We start from the raw sequence: 27,966 nt of genomic DNA, 5'->3' as shown, positions 1-27,966 counted from the left end.
AGCGTCTCTCTGGTTCTCACTCTCTCACACACACACACACACACACTACACAGCGTCTCTCTGGTTCTCACTCTCACACACACACACACACACACACACACACTACACAGCGTCTCTCTGGTTCTCACTCTCTCACACACACACACACACACACACACACTACACAGCGTCTCTCTGGTTCTCACACACTCTCTCACACACACACACACACACTCTACAGAGTGTCTCTGTCTCTCTCTCTCTCTCTCTCTCACACACACACACACACTACACAGCGTCTCTCTGGTTCTCACACACTCACACTCACACACACACACACACACACACAGACGGAGGCTCTCATATCTCTGGTGCACACATGGGTTGATCATTCACCCGGGCCTGCAGCCAAAGCAGCTGCATAACCAGACGTTTCTGAGACACGCGCAGAAAATGATGCACTTCAACAACACTTTATCAGCAAAACTTCTTCAACTATATATTTAACCCTGACTCCAAACAGACGGGTGAGTTGTTTTTCAGAGAACCCTTTCATTTTCAAATGATTTCAAGTGCGTGTCTTTGCCTGCATCTGTTATAACATCATATTTATGCTTTTTTGTTTGTTTTATTTTTATAAGATCAGAAACTATAATATACAAACTGCTTGACAGTGTACACACTAATCTACTTCCAACTGATATATTATACAAGCTTTTATTAATTATTTGGTAACACTTTATTTTAAGGTGTCCTTGTTACACATGTTGCATGTACTTACTATTATAATAACAATAAATTACACATAATTATGCAAGTAACCCTAAACCAAACCCTAAACCAAACCCTAACCATATAGTAAGTACATGTAGTTAATTAATATTACTCAGTACTTAAATGTAGAATTACACTGTAACAAGGACACCTTAAAATAAACGTGTAACCATTTATTTATTTAGATTCATAATTAACTCGTCCGATGGTGTTTATTAAGATGAATAAAAACATAAGGATTATAATAGTCATCACGATACTGTGAAGCTCACACCAGCAGACACAACCTTTAGGAACAAAGTGTTTATTTGTAGTCCTGATTTGCAGGAGAATTGCAAAGCTGTATTTACCGTGTAAACGTGTTCATGTTGAATTACCAAACGTCCTTCATGGGTCTGTTGTGTCAGGAAAACCTGAAGATCCAGTTTGAGAGCAGCACATCTACAGTCAGACCAGCATAAGAGCTCAGTGCTGCTGGACACTTCAGATCTTCACAGATCTGACCGCTGAGAAACACAAGATGGCTCATTACAATCCAGTAAGAACTTCCACTCTTCTCTGTTACTCTATACATTAGCCAGGCTTTGCTGGGATGCATATGTTTAATGTATTTCACTGTCCTCTTCAGTCCTTATCGTCTCCATCAGACGAGGTCAATCTGGGTGTGTCGGTCAATCCTCAGTAAGATCACACTTTTATTAGTCATTTATCAGAAGAATCCTGTAAACCTTTCATATGGAACACGATGGATTTATGTTCATAGATAGTGACTGTGGTGCAGTGGCTGTTATAGACAGAATATTATAAAGACTGTGCTAGACTGTTCATTTGTGTTGTCTTGTGTGCTTCAGTGCCAAACCCACTGACTTTGACTTTCTGGCTGTGATTGGTAAAGGAACATTTGGGAAGGTGAGGCGCGTCTGATGCCACTATCTGATTAACTGTGTCCCGTATGACTTCAGCAATCATTAACGCTTCAGACGGAAGTCTGCTAAGGTTACCTTGATGAAAGAAATGTTTGTTTTTTTCCTTTGGGATTGTTTTAAAGGCATAAGTAACCAGCACAAAAAAATAATACTGTAATGCTGTTTTATCCAAAACAATATGTGAGATATCATGTCGACTGCAGGTGCTCTTAGCAAAACTGAAAGCTGATGGGAAATTCTATGCCGTCAAAGTTTTGCAAAAGAAAGTTATATTGAAGAAAAAAGAGGTTGGTGTTTATTTATTTATTTTTTTTGCATGCATGCAACCAGCTTGTTTTTCCATATATGAAAGATGAAAACACCTCATTGCTCTGATAATGAATCTAATCTAATCTGACTTTCACTCTGTCCTTTGTACCATGCCAAGCTTGCTGGCCAAAAGACAGGCTTTTGATTTACTACAGTAGTTGTAGCAGTAACTATTATTCACCGCATGTTTTGGCGTTGGAATATAATTGCTGAAAACAATCCCAGTGTGTAATACACAAGCGGTGTGCAAAGAGATGAATTGTTTTATCACTGAAAAGCTCCTCTTGAAGCTGTAGCATTGTCACTTGTCTTATTCTTATGGCCTGTCCTAGTTGGTGTCAGCTCATATCTGTATTCTGTTGTTCACCTCCGTCAATGCTGTGTTTGTGTGCAACAGCAAAAGAATATAATGGCAGAGAGGAACGTGCTGCTCAAGAGTCTGAAGCACCCTTTTCTGGTCGGACTGCACTACTCCTTTCAGACCTCGGAGAAGCTGTATTTTGTCCTGGATTACGTCAACGGTGGAGAGGTATGGCAAGAAAGCATCACTTATGAATACAACAGGCATTTTCAGGAAAAAGTCCAATTGTTTCAAAAACCATTGCACCCAAAAAAATTGAGTGCAGCTGCATACAAATGTGACAGAGTATCAGAAAACAAAGAACACAAATGCACAATACAGTACTTCTGTCTGTCTGTTGCTGATTGGATGTTGAGATGTGGGCGTGGCCAATCAAAACGCAGGCAGATGATAAAGACATGGTTTAAGTGGACTAATGACTGGAGACACCAGAGAGAAGTCACAGTAAGAAAAAAAACATGCGGGTGACTTCGATTTCATGAAGACTTGAAACATTACACTCACCTAAAGGATTATTAGGAACACCTGTTCAATTTCTCATTAATGCAATTATCTAATCAACCAATCACATGGCAGTTGCTTCAATGCATTTAGGGGTGTGGTCCTGGTCAAGACAATCTCCTGAACTCCAAACTGAATGTCAGAATGGGAAAGAAAGGTGATTTAAGCAATTTTGAGCATGGCATGGTTGTTGGTGCCAGACGGGCCGGTCTGAGTATTTCATAATCTGCTCAGTTACTGGGATTTTCACGCACAACCATTTCTAGGGTTTACAAAGAATGGTGTGAAAAGGGAGAAACATCCAGTATGCGGCAGTCCTGTGGGCAAAAATGCCTTCTTGATGCTAGAGGTCAGAGGAGAATGGGCCGACTGATTCAAGCTGATAGAAGAGCAACTTTGACTGAAATAACCACTCGTTACAACCGAGGTATGCAGCAAAGCATTTGTGAAGCCACAACACGCACAACCTTGAGGCGGATGGGCTACAACAGCAGAAGACCCCACCGGGTACCACTCATCTCCACTACAAATAGGAAAAAGAGGCTACAATTTGCACGAGCTCACCAAAATTGGACGGTTGAAGACTGGAAAAATGTTGCCTGGTCTGATGAGTCTCGATTTCTGTTGAGACATTCAGATGGTAGAGTCAGAATTTGGCGTAAACAGAATGAGAACATGGATCCATCATGCCTTGTTACCACTGTGCAGGCTGGTGGTGGTGGTGTAATGGTGTGGGGGATGTTTTCTTGGCACACTTTAGGCCCCTTAGTGCCAATTTGGCATCGTTTAAATGCCACGGCCTACCTGAGCATTGTTTCTGACCATGTACATCCCTTTATGACCACCATGTACCCATCCTCTGATGGCTACTTCCAGCAGGATAATGCACCATGTCACAAAGCTCGAATCATTTCAAATTGGTTTCTTGAACATGACAATGAGTTCACTGTACTAAAATGGCCCCCACAGTCACCAGATCTCAACCCAATAGAGCATCTTTGGGATGTGGTGGAACGGGAGCTTCGTGCCCTGGATGTGCATCCCACAAATCTCCATCAACTGCAAGATGCTATCCTATCAATATGGGCCAACATTTCTAAAGAATGCTTTCAGCACCTTGTTGAATCAATGCCACGTAGAATTAAGGCAGTTCTGAAGGCGAAAGGGGGTCAAACACAGTATTAGTATGGTGTTCCTAATAATCCTTTAGGTGAGTGTGTATATGTATTTATTTATTATACATTTATATATTTCTGCAAGGATGCATTACATTGATGACAAGTGACAGTAAATACATTTGTAATGTTATAAAAGATTTGCATTTCAAATAAATGTTTTTCTTTTGCACTTTTGATTTATTAAAGAGTCCTTTAATCCATAATCCTTGAAGCAAATCAGCATATTAGAATTATTTCTGAAGGATCATGTGACACTGAGTAATGATGTTGAAAATTCAGCTTTACATTACATAAATTATATTTAAAAAATGTAAAAAAACAACAAAAAAAAAACATTTATTTTAAAGTGTTAATAGTATTTCACAACATTGCCGATTTACTGTATTTTTGATCAAATAAATGCAGCCTTGGTGAGCAGAGGAGGCTACTTTAAAGCCAATACACGTACATAAGACTTCATATAATATACAACTCAGACTGAAGCACTGTTCAACATTGGCATTGACTACATCAGATTAATACCAAAGTGCTTTTGGTTAGGAAGTACAAACAGCCACCATTCAGGGTCAAAGAGAGGCAGGATTTGCCACAGCACTATTAATAAACATACTTCTGATTAAAAAATTGTTCCAAAAAGTTGTTTTCAGCTTAAAATAATTTGTTACCCCACTGACTTAAAATGTTTAGTTTAGTCAACTTGAAATGTTAAATTACTCAATGTTAATTTAAGGGCAACTGGAATATTTTAGTTGAATAAACAAAAAATTTTAAGTCAGCGGGGTAACAAATTATTTTAAGTTGAAACAACTTTTTTTTTTTCTTTTTTTTTTTACAGTGCATTTATGTTGGAATATCCTTATATTATTGTATAGTTTGCGGCCCTGAACATTTTCAGAAATGGAGCCATCGCAAGAACACCTCGTGGTGTTTCAAGAATACAATGATTTATTTCAGAGATATAAACAAATATAATCTCAAGTAAGTGTATTTTTCCTTACCTCTCAGGCAGAGTAAGGTAAGGTAGTGTGTTTCCAATACATTCTTGTTCTCTCTCAACAATGCTCTAACATCACATGCAGATGGCAACGCAAACTGTGTCCTATCTGCACCTTTTCAACTGCACCTCTGTCATTTTCTCTGGGTCTCTGGAATTGTCAGTTAGCTGTCAACAAACTTCATTCTGGCCATTGCTTCTCAGTCTACTCTTAGTTTCTTGGGCTTGACTGTGACCTGGATTTGTGATCTGGAGACCCCTTGCACTGCAGACTTCCACTTCCACTCATCGCTTCATTCGACCTCAAATGGCTTGCCACCACAAGCACTAACAAATCAGGCAACCAGCTTGACTTAATTTACACATGCAGTTGTATCGAAGACAACATTTGGTAAAACCTCTAGACATCTCTGCTCATTTCTTTATTATATTTAACCTACATATTACTACCTGTGTGCCACCGATTCATCTACCAGTTACTTTTAGGCAAAGCCTTCGCTTCCTTTCACCCTTTCATCTTTCCTCTGTAGTGTCATCCTCTCTTCCCTCACCCAACTATTTCTCATCTCTGGATGTAAATACAGCAAGTGACACTTTATGATCCACTTTAACTTCATTGAGCAGGTGAGGCAAAGCAAACGCACACCTATAGAGGTGCAAGTTGAAGGAAAACTTGCACCTCTATAGGTGCAAGTTTTATAGGTGCACCTCTATAGGTGCACCTGGATTTGTGCACCTCTATAGGTGCACAAATCCAGGTCACAGTCAACTGCACTCTCACTTAAGCATAGGCTATTTATTATGCTTAAGTGAGTGTGCAGTTGTTCTCTTTCAATTAGTCCACTTTAACTTAATGTCAAGACTATATCTGTCTAGACAGGCCAGTGCATACTACCCCTTCTAACCTACAAAGTTGTTCCATGTATCATCATCTTTACTGAGCAGTCTTTTGGGTGGCTCTCCAATGTAATCGAGTTCTCTAATATAAAAAATTAAGTAGGCTTGACCAAAATATTTTTGGGGAGAAGAATTTATTGAAGATGGTAGTGTAGCAGTTCTTCAATAGCGATGTTAGCATGTCTTCAAACAGTCTTAACCCTTGATTCATCCTAGCTTCTCACAAAGTTCTGACTGTGGGAAAAGGGCTAGAAACGATACTGTTAGGACCTTCCCGCTGGAGATCCTGCAATCTACAAGACATTCCTGAGGAATTCTGTTCCTTTGTTATTCTAATGGAATGGACCATTTGGTTCACAGCTTTATAGACACAGTTACATTATTTCTTTCACAGAATGACCAGCTGAACGTTAACTAATCAGGTTTCAACAGCGGCCGTTCAACTGAGACTGCTCTGAGGTCGGTCACTGTAGCCCTGCGGTTAGAGAAAGCTGATTCCAAGTCATCAGTTCTTATTCTGCTGGATCTATCATCATCAGATTCTCCTATCTACCATCACCGGATCTGCACTCCACTGGCTTGAATATTATCTCACAGGTAGGTCTTTCAGGGTTTCTGGCCACAGGGTTTCCTCGGGGATCAGTTCTTCACCATATACACTACATCACTGGGACCCATTATACAAGCACATGGTTTCTCCTACCAAATTCTACCATTGGTTGAAATGAATGATAGAGCTGTGTGTCATCAGACAATCCAACAGTAGCTGCATGGATTTCGTTCACCTTTCCTGGCTGGTGAAATGATCACCCAACACTTGCAGTAATTAACAGAACACCCGACACGTTATCTGACAGCAACACTAATTTAATCCTATACCCGACCCATTTGACATAAAAACTGGACCCGAACCGCACTTGCATTAAAGCTCCTGCATGAGGTATAAAAAACTCATTTATTAAAACTTTTATTCAAATTGTGAATAGATTAAATACAGAAAGCAAGCAAAGAGTTCTCCCTTTAATATAATCACTAGAGCTGTCAATCAGTGGCAGGGCGATTGGCTACATTGCTCAGTGTGTACTGGGCCGAGTCGAAATAGACTTGGTTATTGCTTGTCACCGTCCAGCCTGCACCCACACCACACCCTACACATAAATATTATTCCACCTGTTACATCAAATATTAGCGATTCACCCGTGTACCCGCCCGCATGTAGGACTCTGGCTTCCCCCTTGTGGACAACATAATAGACAACTCTGGCCCTAGATTAAATTAAATTGACATGAAATATGTTTGAAATTTCATTCTGCATCTTCTGAGATTTCATTGTAATCCTTCTCATAAAGTCACTAAGTTAATCACCTGATTGCGTTGCCGTCTGCGTGTGATGTTAGAGCGTTGTTGAGAGAGAGCAAGAATGTATTGGAAATACACTTACCTGAGATGATTTTTTTTATATATATCTCTGATATATATGATAGTATTCTTGAAAAAAACTTTTAATGTATTATTGAATAAAATATTAGTTACTTATCAAAGAAAAAAAAAATGAATAGCCATAATTTGGACGTTTGTAAATGCTGTGATACTGTGATGCTCATTGCTGATTTCACCATTAACTCTTCACCTGAATAGTTTTGCTGTATATTGTATTATTGTAATCATTGACCATCAAAACATAGGGGTTAGACGTCACCTTTTCTGTGTTGTCATGTTTGGTTCAGGAGATATGACACAAAATACATAAATTGGTTATGGCGGAAAGTAAAATGGTCGCCATGGCAACCACAAGGTGTTTTTGCGATGGCTCCATTTCTGAAAATGTTTAGGGCCACAAACTATACAAGTGTACCAAATTTCATGCCTTTTTTCACATATCACCTGGACTATTATGTTTACCGACATAAACTCAGTATAAGTACTATATCAGCTCACACAACTTAAACCATAGTTTTAAACATTTTTTTTTTGTTTTTTTTTTTACATTTTACATGGTGGAAACAAGCAGCACAATCACTGGAATGTGTTCAAAACGGAGAAAATGTGTTCTTCCCCCGCAGTTATTTTTTCACCTGCAGAGAGAGCGGTGTTTCTCCGAGGCACGAGCTCGCTTCTACTCGGCGGAGGTGGCCAGTGCCATCGGATACCTTCACTCTCTCAATATAGTTTACAGGTCAGTAACTGCAGCGCTTTCCTGTCATATCACAGCTGGCCTGATCTCACTTGCATGTCTTCATGTTCCCATCTAGAGATCTCAAGCCAGAAAACATTCTGTTAGACCACCAGGTAAAACAGCTATTTAGGACTAGTGCATGCAATAGCACTAATACATGCATTGTGATGATTGTGCATATGAGTTTGTTTCTGATCTCTTTCAGGGTCATGTGGTGTTAACAGATTTTGGCTTGTGTAAAGAAGGCATAGAACCAGAAGGAACCACCACAACCTTCTGTGGCACTCCAGAGGTACGAGTCACATTTACTTTTTACAATACACAGTTTCAAAGTAGCATTTTGCAGATTCATTTTGGATGATAATATAGTTTATACAGTATTTTGCGAGAACACAAGCAATCCAGCACTTTTATGAACATTTATGCATTTGGCAGAATCTTTGATCATAAGTGACCTAGGCCTACATTGCATTCGATCAGTTTTTGCTGTCTATGGGAATTAAACCCATGACTTTGGCATTCTAGCGCTATGCTCTATTGTTTCAACTACAGGAAAATATATGTGAATGAAGTTGGACATGTTTACAGTATACATCCAGCTTTATATAAAGAGCCGGGCAATAATATAGTTACATTTTGCAACAAAAAAAAGTTTAGATTTTTAATCTAATTTAATGACTTCACGTTATTGTAATGTATGCAGATAAAGCTAAATGTAATGTTTATCAAACTTTACATAGAGAGCTGTACAATAATACAGTTATAGTCTTTATTGCCCTATGGACCTTATGCGTCAGAGAAACAAGTGCAGCCATTTTTAGAAGGTAGCTCTATAGCATCGCTGTTGAAGAGTAATTAGTAGGTCAAGTGGATTTACTTGTTTTAGAGTTAACCACTGTTATCAAGAGCATCGTCATTTTTAAAGCGGATGTCATAACATATGTCAGAAGACCTGGAAGATTTTAATACAAGTGGTTCATTCATAAATTGGTGGAAATGCAATCCGGAAGACGGAGCACAAAAAGGGGCGGAGCTACATACACTGTAAAAAGAGATATGTTGACTTAACTTAAAATTATTCTGTAAATAAGGATTTAAAAAAAATAAGTTAAGTGAATTGTTCACTTTTTATTTTTTTATTATTATTTACTTAATAATTTTAAGGCAACGAGTTTCCTCAATTATTTTAAGTCAACTTATTCTTCACTTACAGTGAATCCGACTTACTAGTGTACTACTGTGCGTATGTGGATAAAGCTGGACATACTATTATATTCAACTTTATGTAAAGAGCTGGACAATAACATAGCTACATTTTGGTGATGATATAAACTATTATGCAGCTGAGATGTACTGTATGAACGCAGGTAAAGTCGGATGTACCATATGTTCAACTGTTAATATATCACTGGGCTATAACATAGTTTACATTTTTCGATAATATAAACAAATTACAGCAGTGGAGATTTGGTATATAGTACATACTGTTTAATGTGAGTGTATTTTTATGTTTCTTTTATGTATTTTCTCTCACTCTTAGTATCTGGCCCCTGAGATCCTACGGAAAGAGCCGTATGACCGCACTGTGGACTGGTGGTGTCTTGGAGCTGTGCTCTACGAGATGCTTTACAGCTTAGTAAGTTCACCGATTCACTGTCGATATTTTAATCTTCTTGGCCCAAACTTAATGGAACATAATCACATTTAATTTGGGATGACTGTGGCAAACAGCCCCCGTTCTACAGCCGGGACGTGTCTGAGATGTACGACGCGATCCAGCATAAACCTCTGCAGCTGCCGCCGGGGAAGTCGGAGGCCTCGAGTCACCTGCTCTGCGGACTCCTGCAGAAAGACCAGCGTCGCCGGATAGGAGCCATTGCTGATTTTGTGAGTGACCCTCTGGAGGTCTTTGTCATTGTGAAACTGTATATCAGGCCAGGCATCACTGTTAATGTGTCAACTGTTCTGGTTTTGCAGTTGGAGATTAAAAATCATATGTTCTTTGCCCCCATTAACTGGGATGACCTCTACCACAAGCGAATCACTCCTCCATATAACCCAAATGTGGTAGGTTACTACAAACTCCCTACAGGCCTTTGGTGATCAGTGTTTGGGGTAATGCATTACAAGTAACGTGAGTTACACGAGATTGCTTTTTTAAGTATCTAGTAAAGTAACACATTACTTTTTAATTTAGAAGGAAAAACACCAGTTATTTTGTTTCCCATGTATTGTCTGACAGCTCTTGTGTTGCCATGTTGAGAGAAATCAGGAGTAAGTGCAGAGCTTTGTGTGTGAACATGATCTTACTGAAGTGAAGTGAAGTGAAGTGAAGTGACATACAGCCAAGTATGGAATTCCATCCAACGTGCACACACACAGCAGTGAACACACACACACACCGTGAACACACACAGCAGTGAACACACACACACACCGTGAACACACACAGCAGTGAACACACACACACACCGTGAACACACACAGCAGTGAACACACACACACACACACCGTGAACACACACAGCAGTGAACACACACACACACACACACACACACACACCGTGAACACACACCCGGAGCAGTGGGCAGCCATTTGAGAGAGCGCTGGACATTCACTCCCCCCACCTACAATCCCTGCCGGCCCCAGACTCGAACCCACAACCTTTGGATTACGAGTCCGACTCTCTAACCATTAGGCCACGACTTCCCCTGTAGTTCTAGACTAAATATGATCATGTATTTACTCATCTCACCTGCACTAAAACACATTCAGTGTTCCTCAAAATCAATAAAAACAGTCAAAAGCAAACTCAGAGTATTATACAAACCTACAATACTCAAATGTTAGATAAGACAAATATTTATGTATTTCATCCCATTTTATTAACTGTTTTTGCTGCTGACCTTCAATGATCCAATTCAACCATACTAAGCAAAAATGACACATTTGTGGTTGATTTTTGTTATTGCTGAATAGTGTTGAACTTTCTTGTCCTGCGTCATATTCTTCATGCGATTCGTTTGAGCTGCGCCCTCTACTGTACAGACGTGAATCTACATTTCCTTCAGCCTGAGCCGTATTCATTTCTTTTTTGGTGCGAAAGGGCTTTTATATTTGTAAAAGAAGAACTTTTTATGTTAAAAACAAACAATCAAGCACTGCCCAGATTTAAAAAGTAACGCAAAAGTAACGTAACACATTACTTTCCATAACAAGTAACTAAGTAACATAATTAGTACTTTTTTAGGGAGTAACGCAATATTGTAACGCATTACTTTTAAAAAATAACTTTCCCAAACACTGTTGGTGATTATTAGGAAGCAAATACAGATTATTACTGTATGCACCTCTTTACTGCATGCACACATTCATTTCTGGTCCATCTGACAGTGCTAAACCGAAAGCGATTGATTTGTGTAATAAGAGTTCTGCCGTGTTTCTCCAGAGAGGCCCAGCAGACCTTCAGCACATTGACCCAGAGTTCACCAGAGAGATGGTGCCCAACTCTGTGGGCCGCACTCCAGATCCCACCCCCAGCCTCGCCACCAGCAGCTCCAACGCCTTCAACGGCTTCTCATACATCTCTGGAGAAGACGGCTTCCTCTGAGGCGCGCTCTCTCACCTTCAGGTCACTGAGACGTTTCTGGACGCTGCAAAAACACTGGACTGTAATGAGAGTAGAAGCTGTGACACAGGAAACACAACTGTCGGATGACGAGTTTTAAGATGTTGTGCTCAGTTTGCATTCATAATAAGATATTTCATCAGTATGTACTCATGTTGGTTGTGTAAGACTAAAGGACATCGTGGCAGATGGATTTGCTGATTGCACCACTGGCAAAGCAGCTATAGTTGCAAAATCTGTAAAAGTCTAGATTTCTGATCTTGCTGGTCATTTGGGGATTGTGGCTCTGCGTGCCTTACTCTTGGCAACATCCTCATCTAATGTTCTTCATCTGATTACTGAAAAGCATGACAAATTACACCTTTGCTTTGTAACGCTTTGTGCAAAATGTTCTGTAAGAGCATTTCTTCTGTTATTAAAAATGTCACAATCAAATCTATTTTATGTATGATCTGTAAAAGTTAATCTGACTGTGCTTTATGAAATCATGTATTAAATTTCAAAATTCAAATTCAAATTTTATTTGTCACATACATATACATACGTAGTACGACATGTAGTGAAATGTATTGTACGACTGTCCAACAAATTGTCCAACATAATTAGAAAAACCTCAAGTTTACAAAAATACAAATAGAAAAAGTACAGTAACCATATATACAGAATAAACTAGCAATAAAATAAAATAACAAATAGATATAAGAATAAAAAATAGAATATGATTCTATATAGATTCTATAAAAAGTAAAGTGTATGTCAGTGATAAAGTGTCCGTGTGCTGTGCAGTGCAGTAAAGTGTATAAGTGAGTAAAAGGATACTAAAGACAAAGACAAATGGTATGTAAGTCCCACTCATTTATCCTTCCGTACCTTCTACAAATTAGTGCAGATTGTACTTGAAAAATGTGCAAAGTGGAAGTGTGGGGTGATGTGATTAGAGTGGAGAGTGGTTTAGACTCCGAATGGCCTGCGGGAAGAAGCTCCTCCTCATTCTCTCTGTGTTCGCCTTCATGGAGCGGAAGCGTCTCCCTGAACGCAGCAGAGAAAAGAGTCCATTGTTGGGATGGCTGAGGTCCTTCACTATCTTCCTGGCCCTGGTCAGGCACCGCTTGCTGTAGATGTCCTGCAGGTTAGGGAGCTCGGTGTGAATGGTACGTTCCGCTGAACGCACCACCCTCTGGAGGGCTCGTCTGTCCTGCATAGTGCAGTTCCCGAACCAGGAAGTGATGCTGCCCGTCAGGACGCTCTCGATGGTGCAGGTGTAAAAAGTCTTAAGCACCCGAGAGGGGAGTCTAAAGTCCTTTAAGCGTCTCAGATGGTACAGACGCTGCCTGGCCTTCTTCACCAGGGTGTTGGTATGACAGGACCAAGTCAAGTCCTGCGTGATGTGAACACCCAGGTATCTGAAGCTGTCCACTCTCTCCACTGGAGTCCCGCTGATCGTGATCGGCTGGTACGACCGCTCCTGCTTCGTACTGAAGTCCACTATCAGCTCCTTAGTTTTGCTGATGTTCAGGTGTAGACTATTCACCTGGCACCAACTCTCCAGGTTCTTAATCTCCTGTATGTAGGCCGTCTCGTCGTTGTCTGAGATCAGGCCCAACACAACAGTGTCATCAGCAAACTTAATGATGGTGGTGGAGTTGGAAGTGGCCACACAGTCATAAGTGTACAGTGAGTACAGCAGGGGGCTCAGAACACAACCTTGAGGGGCTCCAGTGCTTAGGGTGATGGAGGATGAGGTGTGTTTACCCATCCGTACGGCTTGCTGTCTGTCCTTCAGGAAGCTGGAGATCCATTGGCACAAGGATGTGCTGAGACCAAGGACCTCCAACTTGGAGGTGAGTGTGGAGGGAATTATGGTGTTAAACGCTGAACTGTAGTCCACAAACAGCATTTTTACATAATTCCCTTTTCTGCAGTCCAGGTGACTTGTTGTGGTGTGGAGGAGGTGTGAGATGGCATCCTCCGTGGAGCGGTTATGTCTGTATGCAAACTGTAGTGGATCCAGTGTGTCTGGTAGTGATGCAATGATGAAGTCTCTGACCAGTCTCTCAAAGCACTTCATCACCACTGATGTGAGGGCTACAGGGCGATAGTCGTTTAGGCAGGTGGGCTGCGGTTTCTTGGGGACAGGAACAATGGTGGACTGCTTAAAGCATGAGGGGACTATGGACTGTTCCAGGGAGAGGTTGAAGATCTCGGTGAACACCGGTGCTAGCTGGTCAGCGCAGGCCTTCAGAACCCGACCTGTGATGCCATCTGGTCCTGCTGCCTTCCTGATGTTCACTCTCTTGAATGCCCTCCTCACGTCATGCTCCGTGATGGTGAATACGTTGTCCTCACCGGCTTCCTCAGCGTGCATGCAGTTAGCACTGCTAGCGCCGTTAGCGTGATTAGCTGCAGCCTCGAAGCGAGCATAAAAAGTGTTCAGCTCGTCAGCCAGAGAGGCGTCCGCATTCCCCGATCTGGAGGGTGGTGTTTTATAGTCCGTGATGGTTCTAAGTCCCTGCCACAGGCTCCTAGAGTCGCCATGTTGGAATTGCGACTCTAGTTTCCTCCCGTAGCGCTGCTTCGCCTCCTTCACCGATCTGCGCACGCTGTAAGATGCAGCCTTGTAATCATCCATGTTCCCGGTGATGAGCCCTGTGTTGTAGGCAGCGGAGCGGGATCTCAGGGCGTCGCGGATGGTTTTATCCACCCACGGCTTCTGGTTGGGAAACGTCCTGATGATGGTTTTCTGCACCGTATCATCCATTAGTTTCTCTATAAATCCCACAACCGCTTCCGTAAACAAGCTGACGTCATCAGAGCTGCGCCGGAACATGTCCCAGTCTGCGTCATCTAGCGCGTCCTGCAGAGCGGCCACCGATTGGTCCGTCCAGCGTTGGACCTCCCTCTGCACCGGGGCTTCCTGTTTCAGCCTCTGTTTGTAAACAGGCATGAGGAAGATGGCGGCGTGGTCTGATTTCCCAAACGGTGGTTGTGACTGTGCCTTGTAGCTGTTCTTGTATGGGGTGTAACAGTGATCTAATGTCCTTTCGCCCCTGGTGGGGCAGCTGATGTGCTGATGGAAGTTCGGCAGTGCACGCTTGAGGTTGGCACTGTTGAAATCTCCCAAAACAATGAATGCGGCGTCCCGGTGCTGTGTCTGGTGAAGGTGTAGTGTTTCATGTAAATCCCATATCGCAGTGTCCGTGTCCGCTTGAGGTGGAATATAAACGGCACTGACGATGACCGAGCTAAATTCCCGAGGGAGATAAAAAGGGCGACATTTGATGGTCAGAAGTTCAAGATTCGGTGTGCAGGAGCGTGAGAGGGGAACAATGCTCGCGCCGTCACACCAGTGTTTGTTCACCATCAGACATACTCCACCTCCCCTAGTCTTCCCCGAGTCCAGCGTTCTGTCCATGCGGTAAACCGAGAAGAACTCGGCCGGCTGGATGGCGTGGTCTGGTACCGCTGGGTTCAGCCATGTCTCGGTGAAGCAGAGAAGGTTGCAGTCCCGAATGTCCCTCTGGAACCTGACTCTTGCCCTGAGGTCATCGAGTTTGTTATCCAGCGACTGGACATTGGCGAGCAGGACACTTGGTAAGGGAGCGCGGTGTGCGCGAGCCCTCAGCCTGTTCCTGACGCCGGCTCGTTTCCCTCGAGGACGCCGGTACGTGTCGCGTCCTTTGTTCCTCCTCAGGATCTCGCTTGGCCAGGATGGGTCCGGGTTCAAAATCGGCGAAAGGTTAGTGCATTGTGCACCAATAGAAATAAGAGTGGCCCTGTCGTATGTAAGAATGGCCATCTTACAAAAAGAAACCGGTGTTTATAGTTAACAATACGAAAAAATAACAAAAAAAGACAAAGTTTGGTCGGAGCAGTCGTGACGGCAGCCGATCTCACCGGCGCCATCTTAAGTCCATAATGCTCAGTAACATTTATAACATTAATGCTCAGAAAGTCTTCAGATATGTGAAAAACCATTGATAAATGCATGTTGTTTTTTTCTCATTGAAGCTATACAGATATACTGCTCATAATGTTACATGTTTTGTTTAGGGTGTTGTAAAATCTTTGTTAACGGTTCACTTGATCTGTGTGATATGTCAGAATTCACCTTGGAAAAAAATGTGCTGAAATTTAACTTCATTTTCCTCTGATGTGGCACTTTTTGTTTCCATATGACAAAGCAAAGTAACATTTATAACATTAATGTCAACTTCCATTAAATAAACATAAAAAACTAACCATTTCATGATTTTATAATGAGCCATTTACAAGAGTAGACTGATTTAAAGTGCTGTCCTATAACCATTGAGTTTTATCATCTAACGTTACACATCTATTATATATACACTCTCCTAAAGTATTATTAGGAACACCATACTAATACTGTGTTTGATCCCCTTTCGCCTTCAGAACTGCCTTAATTCTACGTGGCATTGATTCAACAAGGTGCTGAAAGCATTCTTTAGAAATGTTGGCCCATATTGATAGGATAGCATCTTGCAGTTGATGGAGATTTGTGGGATGCACATCCAGGGCACGAAGCTCCCGTTCCACCACATCCCAAAGATGCTCTATTGGGTTGAGATCTGGTGACTGTGGGGGCCATTTTAGTACAGTGAACTCATTGTCATGTTCAAGAAACCAATTTGAAATGATTCGAGCTTTGTGACATGGTGCATTATCCTGCTGGAAGTAGCCATCAGAGGATGGGTACATGGTGGTCATAAAGGGATGGACATGGTCAGAAACAATGCTCAGGTAGGCCGTGGCATTTAAACGATGCCCAATTGGCACTAAGGGGCCTAAAGTGTGCCAAGAAAACATCCCCCACACCATTACACCACCACCACCAGCCTGCACAGTGGTAACAAGGCATGATGGATCCATGTTCTCATTCTGTTTACGCCATATTCTGACTCTACCATCTGAATGTCTCAACAGAAATCGAGACTCATCAGACCAGGCAACATTTTTCCAGTCTTCAACCGTCCGATTTTGGTGAGCTCGTGCAAATTGTAGCCTCTTTTTCCTATTTGTAGTGGAGATGAGTGGTACCCGGTGGGGTCTTCTGCTGTTGTAGCCCATCCGCCTCAAGGTTGTGCGTGTTGTGGCTTCACAAATGCTTTGCTGCATACCTCGGTTGTAACGAGTGGTTATTTCAGTCAAAGTTGCTCTTCTATCAGCTTGAATCAGTCGGCCCATTCTCCTCTGACCTCTAGCATCAACAAGGCATTTTCGCCCACAGGACTGCCGCATACTGGATGTTTTTCCCTTTTCACACCATTCTTTGTAAACCCTAGAAATGGTTGTGCGTGAAAATCCCAGTAACTGAGCAGATTGTGAAATACTCAGACCGGCCCGTCTGGCACCAACAACCATGCCACGCTCAAAATTGCTTAAATCACCTTTCTTTCCCATTCTGACATTCAGTTTGGAGTTCAGGAGATTGTCTTGACCAGGACCACACCCCTAAATGCATTGAAGCAACTGCCATGTGATTGGTTGATTAGATAATTGCATTAATGAGAAATTGAACAGGTGTTCCTAATAATCCTTTAGGTGAGTGTATATATATATATATATATATATATATATATATATATATATATATATATATATATATGTACTCTTTATATAGCCTTCATGACTGCACAGCTCTGATTTAGGATTAGTGATTTCCATCGAAATAAATTGTATCAATTCTCTTGGATTCAGTAATATTGAAATTCTTGTAATGGCTGATCATGTCTTTTGTACAGTTTTGTAAAAACAAATGAAAGCACGCTATAAAGATGTTAAAGGCACAGTACACACTCTGTTTGTGTTTCTTTATTACTGCTGAATACTGAAGTAGATATTTTGGATCTGTGGAAGTCAATGAGGGACCATGGATTGTTTGGTTACCTACACTCTTCAAACTATCTGGTGTTCAGCAGAAGAAAGAAACTCATACAGGTCTGGAACAACTCCAGGTGGACTAAACGATTCATTTTGGGTGACCTTTCCCTTTAACACTGCGACTTTTGCTCAAAGAAGTCACAGATTTTGGTCATTCAGAAAATCATGTAGTGTATATGATGGGCACAGACTTTTTAGCTTCATGCTGTTTAAACATGTTTAAACAAGTTTTATTTTTTAACTAATGTGGGACTTTCAAAATTTTAGGTTCAGTATGCTTATCCAGCGATTTATTTGAGTCATTAAAACATTTCACGGTTTTGGAGCCACAGTTCGGTCCGGTTTGGTTCGGTTTGCTGTGGGGGTAGGGTTCATGTCATCTTACCAGCAATGCTAAGGAACAATAGATTCACTTAACTCAATAATAACAATAACTTGACTTAACTTTTTCTTTATTAACTTTGGCTTCACATTTTTAATGCAGTCAGCATATAAATAAATACCTCCAATGTAGACTAGTCAGAATAAAACATTTGTCTCTTTAGTGCAGCCATACCTGAAGTAAACTAATATGAAATAAACTCCAATGTACTCTAGTCAAAAATAAACACTGGCTTGTCTACTCTAAGAAACATTTGGAAGTTCAATTAAGTTTTAAGTTCTTTTTCAAAAACACCATCATGCAGCACATTCTGACTGAAATGCGGTCGCCTCATTCGTGTGAATCGCGCCACAGGATGTCTAATCGTGTCTTTGCATTGACTTAACATGTAAATCACTCGCGCTTAACGCTTCATTCGCGTCTGGTGTGAACGCACCATGAGACGTGTTTCCTGTCGTATAAGAGATTTTTGTGAAACAGTTACGACAGATTGTGTGCGCTTTGTCTACGACACGAATTCCATTCCTGTACTCCACTGGAAAACCAAGGTATTCCCACACAGGAGACTTAAATGTGTCCGGGATCTGCAGTTTCAGTACTATGTGAAGCAGCCATCCTGCAGATATACTAGACGCTCACTCCCAAGTCACGGGAAATGACATGCACTTGGAAAACAGTAACTTAAGAATATAATATTTAGAACAAAATTTAAAAAGCTCTTATTAGTCGTTACTAATACAATTTAATCAAATGTAAGCAAATAAAAATTTGTTTAAATTAATAGCTAGTTAGAGATAAGTGCCATTGACCTCAACAATGGGCAGCAGCAGGAGAGTACCGCGGTACGCCACGAGAGTTCCTCGATTCGTATCGTGGGTGGTGTATCGCGATCTTTCGGTTCGGTTTGTGATATCGTTACACCCCTACCTACTACTGATTACCTCAAGACTGTGGGGCTAGTTTGTCACAAAGGTTATATCACACATGAACAAAGGTATGTTTCCTCTAGCAGTGGTATAAGTTTTGTTTCAAACACCTAATTTTACACCATAATACAATTTGTACATTCTGTCCCCAAACTAAGATTTAGCATTTGTGTTAAGTTAAAGTAAAATATTGACATCGTTTGAGTCTGTTTGACTTTGAGATTTTAATGCCATTTACACATGATAGTGGAGAGCCTGAGGAGACATGCCTACTTGGGATAATTTAGAAATAAATGTGTTTGCCTACGCTTGTCTTTTTTTTTATATTTAATTTTAATGCACAGTCAAAGAGCACAGCAGAGCCATTAGCCAAGGTGAAGGAGATGAAGAGGACAACTTTAGAAAAAACGCTGGACGCAAACAGTCCTCCCCTGTACCCATGTTCCTCTTCACCCTCCAGCTCCAGAAGTCCTTCTGCTGTGCCGCCGCAGCATAAAGCTTTTGTTAATGATGTTTTGCGAATGCTTGCCGAGGACATGCTGCCCCTGAGCTTCACTGAAGGCTCTGGGTTTCGTAAGTTCATGTCCTCCGTTGGTCCTCAACATCCACAACTCTCACAGCGCACCATAGCTTTAGAGCTTTATAATGCTGTGGAGAAAACCATCAAGCCACGGCTGATCCAGCAGCTCATGAACTGTGTATCTTTGAGTGCAGGCCGTAATGTTGTTGGAACATTAACAGACCGACTGTGGCTTTTCGCCAATTACAGTGTAATCAGTTTAGAGCAAAGATTGGAGGAGAGCTCGAATTCATTCTTCTAAGCTATGGGCTTTTCCCACATAACATTGGTTACAGCATTATCCACGAGGCCAAGAACACTATTGCTACACATGATGTTTTCTGTGACTACAAGATCATGTATTCTGCACAAAAGAACGATGCAGACGAAGAGGAGTTATTGCGTTTTCTTGATGACCAGTTCGCCATAGACGAATACTCTATAGCTGAAATCTCCTGCAGCAAACATCTGGACTGTATTACAACACTACTGCATTGTGTAATGAAGGAGGCACTGAAGAAGTCCAGAGTTGTTGAGCGTATACTTCTCGAGATACAAAGCGTGGTGTCTTTTTTCCGCCGCAGTGCCTACTGGCTTGAGGTTCTTGCACGGAAATGCAAGCTCTCACTGTCTGTTTCTTGCAGCACAAGCAGCTCCGCCTGGAACTCCACCACCACCATCATCCGTGAAATAATGCAGGAGTCGGTATGGGACTTGGTGATGACCCTTCTTAATCAAGCTCGCACCGAGGCAAACAGCTGCCACGTTTGTCCACCGATGGTTCATGTTGCACGCGAACAGGTAGTGGACTTTGTTGGCTTAGTGGAGCCTTTCGAAGAAGTGGTCGACCGATAAAACTCTTGAGACCAAGGCCATGAGCTTCAGCCTTTTCTGCTCAGCCCTGCGCTCTGGTCTCCGATCTTACTTCCAACCTCTGATTTTGCGAAGAGATTTTATACTAGCCACAGTTCTGAATCCACGAATCAAGCTGCAACCCTTTGACGGCGGAAAAGAGAAGTTCAAGAGTACCACACGGTTTACACCCTCCAAACAGCGTGCCTCTTCAGTTGTGGAGTCGGCATTAAGCGAAACTTGTACCGCAGCAGAAATGAGTCGTGATAAAGCAGATATTGATACGCAGAAGCTGATGAACGTGCCTGAGCTGCAGCAGTATTTATCAGAGCCCTTGTCTGAGGGAGAGGTTTCTGTCCAGGCCTTCTGGAAAGAAGCTGCCCGCTTCCCTCGCCTACAGAGCATCTGCCGCAAACTGTTGGCCGTCCCAGCATCTTCAGGGGGGTTTAAAAGACTGTTTCCTCTAGCCTCCTGTATTGTACGGGCCCAGAGAAACAGACTGCCTCAACACACCACAGAGCGACTTCTGCTGTACAGAGAGAATCGGAAAACTAGTAAACACTGAGCTTTTTGCTTTCTTAAAGGAAGCAAGCATAACATGATGACATAAAGTATGTATTTTTGTTATTTTTATTTAATGTTTTTGTTTATTGAGTGACTTCATTAGATTGTACCCTGATAATAAACGTCTTGATAAATATAAAAGACTTGGTATCTTGACTTGATTGTCAAATTGTAGTTTTCACATCATTCTGAATAAGAGAGAACCTGCTTATATGACCTGCCTATCAGACTCGGATGTATCTAACACTTTCACCTGTGCCTCCACGTCTCTCATAGATGCAAACTCATCACCTTTCAGTGTCAACTCTCCTTTTTGAGATCAAAATAGGTCACCTATGAGATTTGCTTTGATCCTATGAGAAAGTGTTTTTATGGGGGTCTTACAAGGGTACTTGTGATCTTACAAAGGTAATTAAAAAACTAGTCGTTTCAATAAATTTTGTATAGTATTTTCTTTTTTTTTCACTTCAAAAACTGTCTGAAAAGGGTAATATTTTATGTCTGAGATGTGGGAATTCCTTCTGGAGCATCAGAGAGCGTTTGAATCTTCTGTAATAGTTGCATATGAGTCCCTCAGTTGTCCTCTGTGGAAAGATGGATCTCTAAATCATACAGTCATTGTTGGAAAGGGTTCAAATACACAAAAATGCTGGAAAACCACAGAATTTGTGGGACCTGAAGGATTTTTCTGAAGAACAGCAGGCAGTTTAACTGTTCAGGACAAACAAGGGACTCATGAACAACTATCACTAAACAAACAAACACAGCTCTGGATCATTCAGCTAACAACACAGTATTAAGAATCAAGGGGATGTAAACTTTTGAACGGGGTCATTTTTATAAATTCAGCTACTATTTTCTCTTGTGGACTATATGTATATATCGTGTGTTTGAACTACTTTAAGTGTGAACTGTTCTCTGCACATGCTTGTGTGCTTCTCCCTTCACTCTGCTCTATGGGTCATCGAGCCTGACCCTTCACATCATCTCACATGTATCTAGGTGTGAGGCTGGCTGGACAGACTGAAGTCCCGTCCTGCATTTTTTACTTGTACAGTAAGACATTTCTTTCACATATACATCACAATAGGGAAGACAATTGGGTCTTGGTTTTCTTTCCATGCCAACTTTAACCACTGAAGGGTGTGTTGTGGTCATTTCAACCAGAATTTGTACTGAGTTCAAAGACAGACAGAACCAGTCGATCTGAACTGGCTGAGCGTTTGTTCACAGTACAATTCTGCACAATCTCACCCACATATCATTCCCAGTGTTGTGTGTAACTAACTAGTTACTAAATAATTAGTTACTGTAATTTAATTACTTTCCCCTTGAAAAAGTGAAGTAAGGGATTACTCTTATTTTTCCTGTAACTTAATAACAGTTATGTAATTGAACCTAATACTGTGTATATAGAACATTTATACACAATACAATAGTGGATTTAACATAAACATTTAAAGTCTAACCTTAAAATGCATGCTTTTTAATGTACCTTTCTGACTTTCAATACTTTGGTAAGTTAATAAGAATACTGGTAACAAATCTCACTATTAACTTGTTTAATCTGTAGTGCAGATCATCTGATATCTTAATGTCATTTTTATAAATTCACACAAAAACAACAAAACTCTCAATTAGTCAATGTTTATGGACGGGACGGTTATTAATGAACTTTGGAGCGTGGTGGTTTAATAATGTTGCTGTATATCCTCCTCCCCTGCTGCAGCCTCCTGGAGAAGTTCTGTTTCCGGTGACGTCAGAGCCGATAAACATGGCTGCCTCCGCGAGACTCGGAGCAAAGATGAGCCTGCTGGTTCACCTGCTGGTGTTTAGCTGGTATGTTTTCACGGTCTGGAGTAACTGCACCCTGCAAACCTCAGACAGACACCCTGGCGTGCAATCATACGGAGGACGCTGGAAATACCTGACGTTCATTAATCTGGTAACAGTCCGTCAGTGTGAGTGCTGTGGGAGAGTTAGGACGTGCTCGTGTGTCTCATGTGTGTGTGTGTGTTTCTCTCCGCAGGTGTCGCATACGCTGTTTTTTGGCCTGTGTGTGCTGGTGGACGCGGTGTCCCTCAAACAGACCCCTCTGATCCTCACTAAAGCGCGGGACTTTTATTTCACCGCTCTGGCGTTTCCGGTCGGCACTGTGAGTGTGCGCGTGACCGCTTATATTCTTCCTGTATGTAAACAATATTTCTGACGTCACCTGTCACCTCCAGCCGAGTATATCAAAACATTATTAAAGCTGAATTTCCCATTTAATTCAGTGTTTAAGTCTTTCTATAGTAAGTGACTGACAGATAACAAGGACATAATTAAAATTCAACAGGTTATGTTCAAATGTATAAGAGAGTGTGTCTGATGCTGTAACTGGTTCAGTTTACCAAACCAACAGTCTTGAATGCATAGGTTTATAAAACAGTGTTTGTGTATCTCTTCATGCAATCTAGCAATCAATACGAGCTCTTAAAGATTGCATTCATAAAAACAATAATAGAAGATTTAGAAAGCGTTGGACTAGTTGTAGTATAATATGAATTATAGCAGGACACGGCTTCAAACCTCTTATTAGCTATTGATAGATTGATATCAGACTCTATAATTAACTCATAACTTCGCCTGTTTGACAAAAGTGGTTTGTTTAATGCCAGTGTTTTTTAAATGTATTTTTACTGGTGAATGTTGATTTAATAGTGTATTGATATTTTGTTCTTGATCTTCTTGCTTGCAGTTTGTGTTCGTTTCTTTCTGGACCCTCTACACGTACGACAGAGAGCTGGTGTTTCCAAAGATGTTAGACGAGATCATTCCCGTCTGGATGAATCATGCAATGGTGAGAGTAATGGCTGTGTGAGGATTGCAGTTGCTCAGGACTGGCTTTCAGTGGCGCTCTGTGTTTGTCTCCAGCACACATTCATCATGCCGCTGCTGCTGCTGCAGATGCTCCTCCAGAATCACAGATATCCCAGTCGCACCAAAGGGATCTTCAGTCTGGCGTTATTTGTTGCCCTGTACCTGTCATGGTAGTCTCGTCTGCTTGCGTCCTTCACATAAATCTAATCAAAGCTCTTGTTTTTCTGTGTTTAATGTCTTTTTCTAATGCGTCTGTCCCTCGTTAGGGTGTTGTGGGTGCGCCATGCGTCAGGGATTTGGGTGTATCCTATCATGGCTCACTTGAGTCCCATGGGATTGTGTATTTTCCTCGGAGGCGCGTCGCTCTCCATGGCTCCTCTTTACCTGTTAGGAGAGAAGCTCAGCCGCATGATGTGGAGCAGCACAGGTGAGGGAAACCTGACAAATGGCCAATCTTTTAAAAAGCTATGAGATTTAACTCTGTGAAGCCTACTTTATTATATTTGCCATGCATATTTCAGTAACACTTCAGTATGTACTAGTTGCTTATTAGCATGCCTATTATTAACATATTGGGTGTTTATTAGTGCTTATAAAGCACATATTAATGCATGAGCATGTTCTACATCCCTAATCCTACCCAACACCTAAACTTAACAACTACCTTACTAACTATTAATAAGCAGCAAATTAGCAGTTTGAGGCAAAAGTGATAGTTAATGGTTTGTTAACAGTGAGAATTGGACCTTAAAGACCTCCTGTTTCAGCACTGGTCTTTCACACCTTTGATCTGAAAAAGTGTACTCTCCAGCCACGGCAGCCAATCGCCTCTCCAAATTAACACATGTACGGCACTTTTCATGACGTTGGTTTGCTTTTTAAACCAGAAGAGCAAAATTGCTCCAAAAAAAAGGTCAAAAGTTTACATCCCCCTTTCAGAATCTGCAAAATGTTCATTATTTTACCAAAATAAGAGGGATAATAACAAATGCATGTTATTGTTTATTTAGTACTGACCTGAATAAGATATTTCACATAAAAGATGTTTACATGTAGTCCACAAGAGAAAATAATAGCTGAATTTATAAAAATGACCCCGTTCAAAAGTTTACATCCCCTTGATTCTTAATACTGTGTTGTTAGCTGAATGATCCAGAGCTGTGTTTGTTTGTTTAGTGATAGTTGATCATGAGTCCCTTGTTTGTCCTGAACAGTTAAACTGCCTGCTGTTCTTCAGAAAAATCCTTCAGCTCCCACAAATTCTGTGGTTTTCCAGCATTTTTGTGTATTTGAACCCTTTCCAACAATGACTGAATGGTTTAGAGATTCATCTTTTCACACTGAGGACAACTGAGGGACTCGTATGCAACTATTACAGAAGATTCAAACGCTCTCTGATGCTCCAGAAGGAAAAACCATGCATTAAAAGAGACAGGGCTTTTTGAAGATCTTATTTTGTATTCTGAGAAACATGTAGCTTCCGAAGGGCAGTACTAAAGGAAAAAATATGATATTTAGGCAAAATAAGAAAGATTTACACATCTCCATTCTGTTCAAAAGCTCAAAAAACATGCAAAATGTTTTACATTTTGTCTAAATGTTCAGTAAACTTAAATTCCGGTTTCATTAAAAAATAAAAAATTATAATAACAAATGTTAATCACGGAGTGTGGTAGGCTTATGTCTTGTTATTATGATCCATACTGACTGATGTTTTTCTTTTATAAGGGAACCAGAAGAGGAAAAAGAAGTAGATGTCTACTGGAATCCACATTAACCGTGTGGAGCTCAAACCGGCCAAGTAGCATTGCTTGTATTTTATACAAGAGGGGCTTAATTCTCCCAAACATACATACAGAAAGAAACTAAACATACCTACTGAACACATGGTATGTGCTTATACTAATCGTGCTGATATTTTACTCTGTTTTTCTTCTTTTTACATAATTTTGTGACGCTAAAGTAAAATAATGTATTTTTAAAATATATATATTTTAATTTTTTTTATTATTTTAGAGTTGTGAAATTCCAGATGCTGTAATATCCCAGAATGCTGTTGTTCAGTGATTTAAGGAACAGAGCACTCTCCTCTTCTCAGATTCATAACTGTCACTTTAAAACACGTCTGAGCTGGTGACCAATCTCCTTTTAATATAAAATGTGACCCTGGACCACAAAACCAGTCTTAAGTGTCAGTTTTACGAAATTAAAGCTGAATAGATAATCTTTCCATTGATGTATGGTTTGTTATGATAGGACAATATTTGTCTGAGATACAACTATTAGAAAATCTGGAATCTGAGGGAGCAAAAAAATCTAAATATTGAGAAAATCACCTTTAAAGTTGTTCAAATGAAGTTCTTAGCAATGCATATTACTAATCAAAAATGAAGTTTTGATATATTTATGGTAGGAAATTTACTAAATATCTTCATGGAACATGATCTTAATATCTAATGATTTTTGGCATAAAAGAGAAATGTATAATTTTGTCTCATACAATGTATTGTTGTCTATTGCTACAAATATACCTGTGTTACTCATGACTGCTTTTGTGCTGCAGGGACACATATAAGAAATCCTCTGTAGCTTGTGACCGTGTCAAGCCGTGTAAATGTGTCACACGATGAGTTTGAGGGCTTTCTCAGTGACACTCTTCACCTGCGTAACTCGGGTAATCTCAGCACTGAAGCTCTTAATGTGATTTTCCAGCTTTGCCCAGAGTTTGATGATGGACTTTATTAGAAACAAGTAAACCCTAGTAATCTGTGTCCTGTAGCACACGTTTAATTCACATCCAGAGAAATGGCTCTGCATTCATTCTTTCAGTATCATTCTCATTGAGAGCTTTCAATGGCTATTTCATGAAAACTGAATGTTTGCTAATTCTATTGTCAACTTGTTATAGAGCAGAATAGAGTGCTGCTTTGTCATTATGGTGAGTTTCCTCTTCATATGAATGTGTGTAAAACAGGTGAACTGAGCTGACCTTTGCTATGAGACCAATGTGATTCCTTCACTGATATGATTATTAAAGCACTTGTGGAGAATATGATGCACTAACATTAAAATATCATCAGTGACGCTTAAGAGGGCCAATCAGGGTTTCTGTTAATGGTTTGCACAATGTAAAGATTATTAATGTCATCTATAAACAATACAATCTCAGAACTGATCTTTTATTCATTTAAACTGTCTTTTGTGTTCTTCAGATATGTCTCGTCTGCCTGTATGTGTTATAGGGCAGCCATCATCTAAACGAGCGTCAGTGCTGATTGGTGCTGATGGAGTAATGGAGCAGCAGTGCGTCAGTAGTGCGTGTTTCTTAACTTCCTACTTAGGAGACTACTTTAATCAGATCGGCTGAAGGGGTGGGAGATATGGGAAAAATATCATATCACGTATTTTTTTTTTTGAAATATCACGATTTTATCACGATTCTTTGTCATGTTAGTTTTACTATTTTGGTTTTACAAGTTGTCTGAGCATTACAGCCAAACTAGAAACACAAAGATGCATGGCAGATATTTAGGCCAAAGTGGGCGAAGATAAAAAAATATTTGTCATCATTCTATCTTTCTTATTAAAAAATAAGAACAAAGATACACATTACAAATACACATAATATACAAATAAAACAAACAATGCTTTATTTCCAGGTACAATAGGTGTATTTAGCAGAGCATTCAATGAAATTGAATGAACAAATATTATAAAACACTAGATAGACTGATTCCTAAAGCAACTGTATTAAAGTTTTTCAGTCAGGAATAGTGAGTGATTTTTCTCTTTGCGTTTTGTTGTTTTGTTAACGTTAAATGAATGGTTCCCCCAAAAATTAATATTCTGTCATCTGTCTGTCAATTCTGTCATAATGTTGTATTTTTATACCATCATTTACTCAAAAGTTGTTTTAAACCTGAATGAGTTTCTTTCTTCTGCTGAACATAAATGTTATTTTGAAGAAGGTGGAAAACCAAACAGTTGCTGGTCCTCAGTGACTTCCATAGGATTGTTCTTTCCTGCTATCAAAGTCAATGTAGACCAGCAGCTGTTTGGTTACCCTCATTCTTCAAAATATCTTCTTTTGGGTTCAGCACAAGAAATTAATAGAGGTTTGGGACAACATGTGAGTGAGTAAATAATGACAGAAATTAAATTTTAGGGTGAACTATCCCTTTAATGACAGTCGACAGTAGG

At 40.6% G+C, this 27,966-nt stretch overlaps 2 protein-coding genes and 1 pseudogene across 5 annotated transcripts; all 3 read left to right on the top strand.

Annotated features, from left to right (window-relative positions):
* Positions 1-299: 299 nt before the first annotated feature.
* On the top strand, positions 300-12,161 carry LOC306859440 (serine/threonine-protein kinase Sgk2-like). Of its 2 annotated transcripts, XM_079400460.1 has the most exons (13): positions 300-506; positions 1,161-1,291; positions 1,382-1,434; positions 1,605-1,662; positions 1,883-1,966; positions 2,386-2,517; positions 7,983-8,095; positions 8,172-8,208; positions 8,301-8,387; positions 9,636-9,731; positions 9,827-9,982; positions 10,073-10,162; positions 11,544-12,161. In XM_079400460.1, exons 2-13 carry the CDS (start codon positions 1,274-1,276, stop codon positions 11,703-11,705), a joined length of 1,086 nt encoding a protein of 361 aa, XP_079256586.1. In that variant the 5' UTR covers positions 300-506; positions 1,161-1,273; the 3' UTR covers positions 11,706-12,161. The 2 variants fall into 2 exon arrangements, with proteins under 2 accessions (XP_079256586.1, XP_079256585.1); XM_079400459.1 differs by lacking the exon at positions 300-506 and having other exon boundaries at positions 1,240-1,434.
* A 7,151-nt stretch (positions 12,162-19,312) lies between these two features.
* LOC306860045 lies at positions 19,313-20,905 on the top strand (annotated as a pseudogene). The gene has a single exon. The product of its transcript is annotated as an uncharacterized misc_RNA (transcript).
* Positions 20,906-22,659: 1,754 nt separating this feature from the next.
* LOC306859359 (androgen-dependent TFPI-regulating protein-like) lies at positions 22,660-26,933 on the top strand. 2 transcript variants are annotated; one of them, XM_079400374.1, is made up of 6 exons: positions 22,660-22,849; positions 22,934-23,059; positions 23,645-23,746; positions 23,821-23,936; positions 24,033-24,193; positions 25,495-26,933. In XM_079400374.1, the coding sequence occupies exons 1-6, from the start codon at positions 22,679-22,681 to the stop codon at positions 25,518-25,520; spliced, it is 702 nt and encodes a 233-aa protein (XP_079256500.1). In that variant the 5' UTR covers positions 22,660-22,678; the 3' UTR covers positions 25,521-26,933. The 2 variants fall into 2 exon arrangements, with proteins under 2 accessions (XP_079256500.1, XP_079256501.1); XM_079400375.1 differs by lacking the exon at positions 23,821-23,936 and having other exon boundaries at positions 25,495-25,682.
* Positions 26,934-27,966: the final 1,033 nt, after the last annotated feature.

Source organism: Barbus barbus, assembly GCF_936440315.1.
Source record: "Barbus barbus genome assembly, chromosome: 40".
Classification (NCBI taxonomy): Eukaryota; Metazoa; Chordata; class Actinopteri; order Cypriniformes; family Cyprinidae; genus Barbus; species Barbus barbus.
The sequence above is the reverse complement of the archived record's forward strand: the minus strand, read 5'-3'. Positions and strand labels throughout refer to the sequence as shown.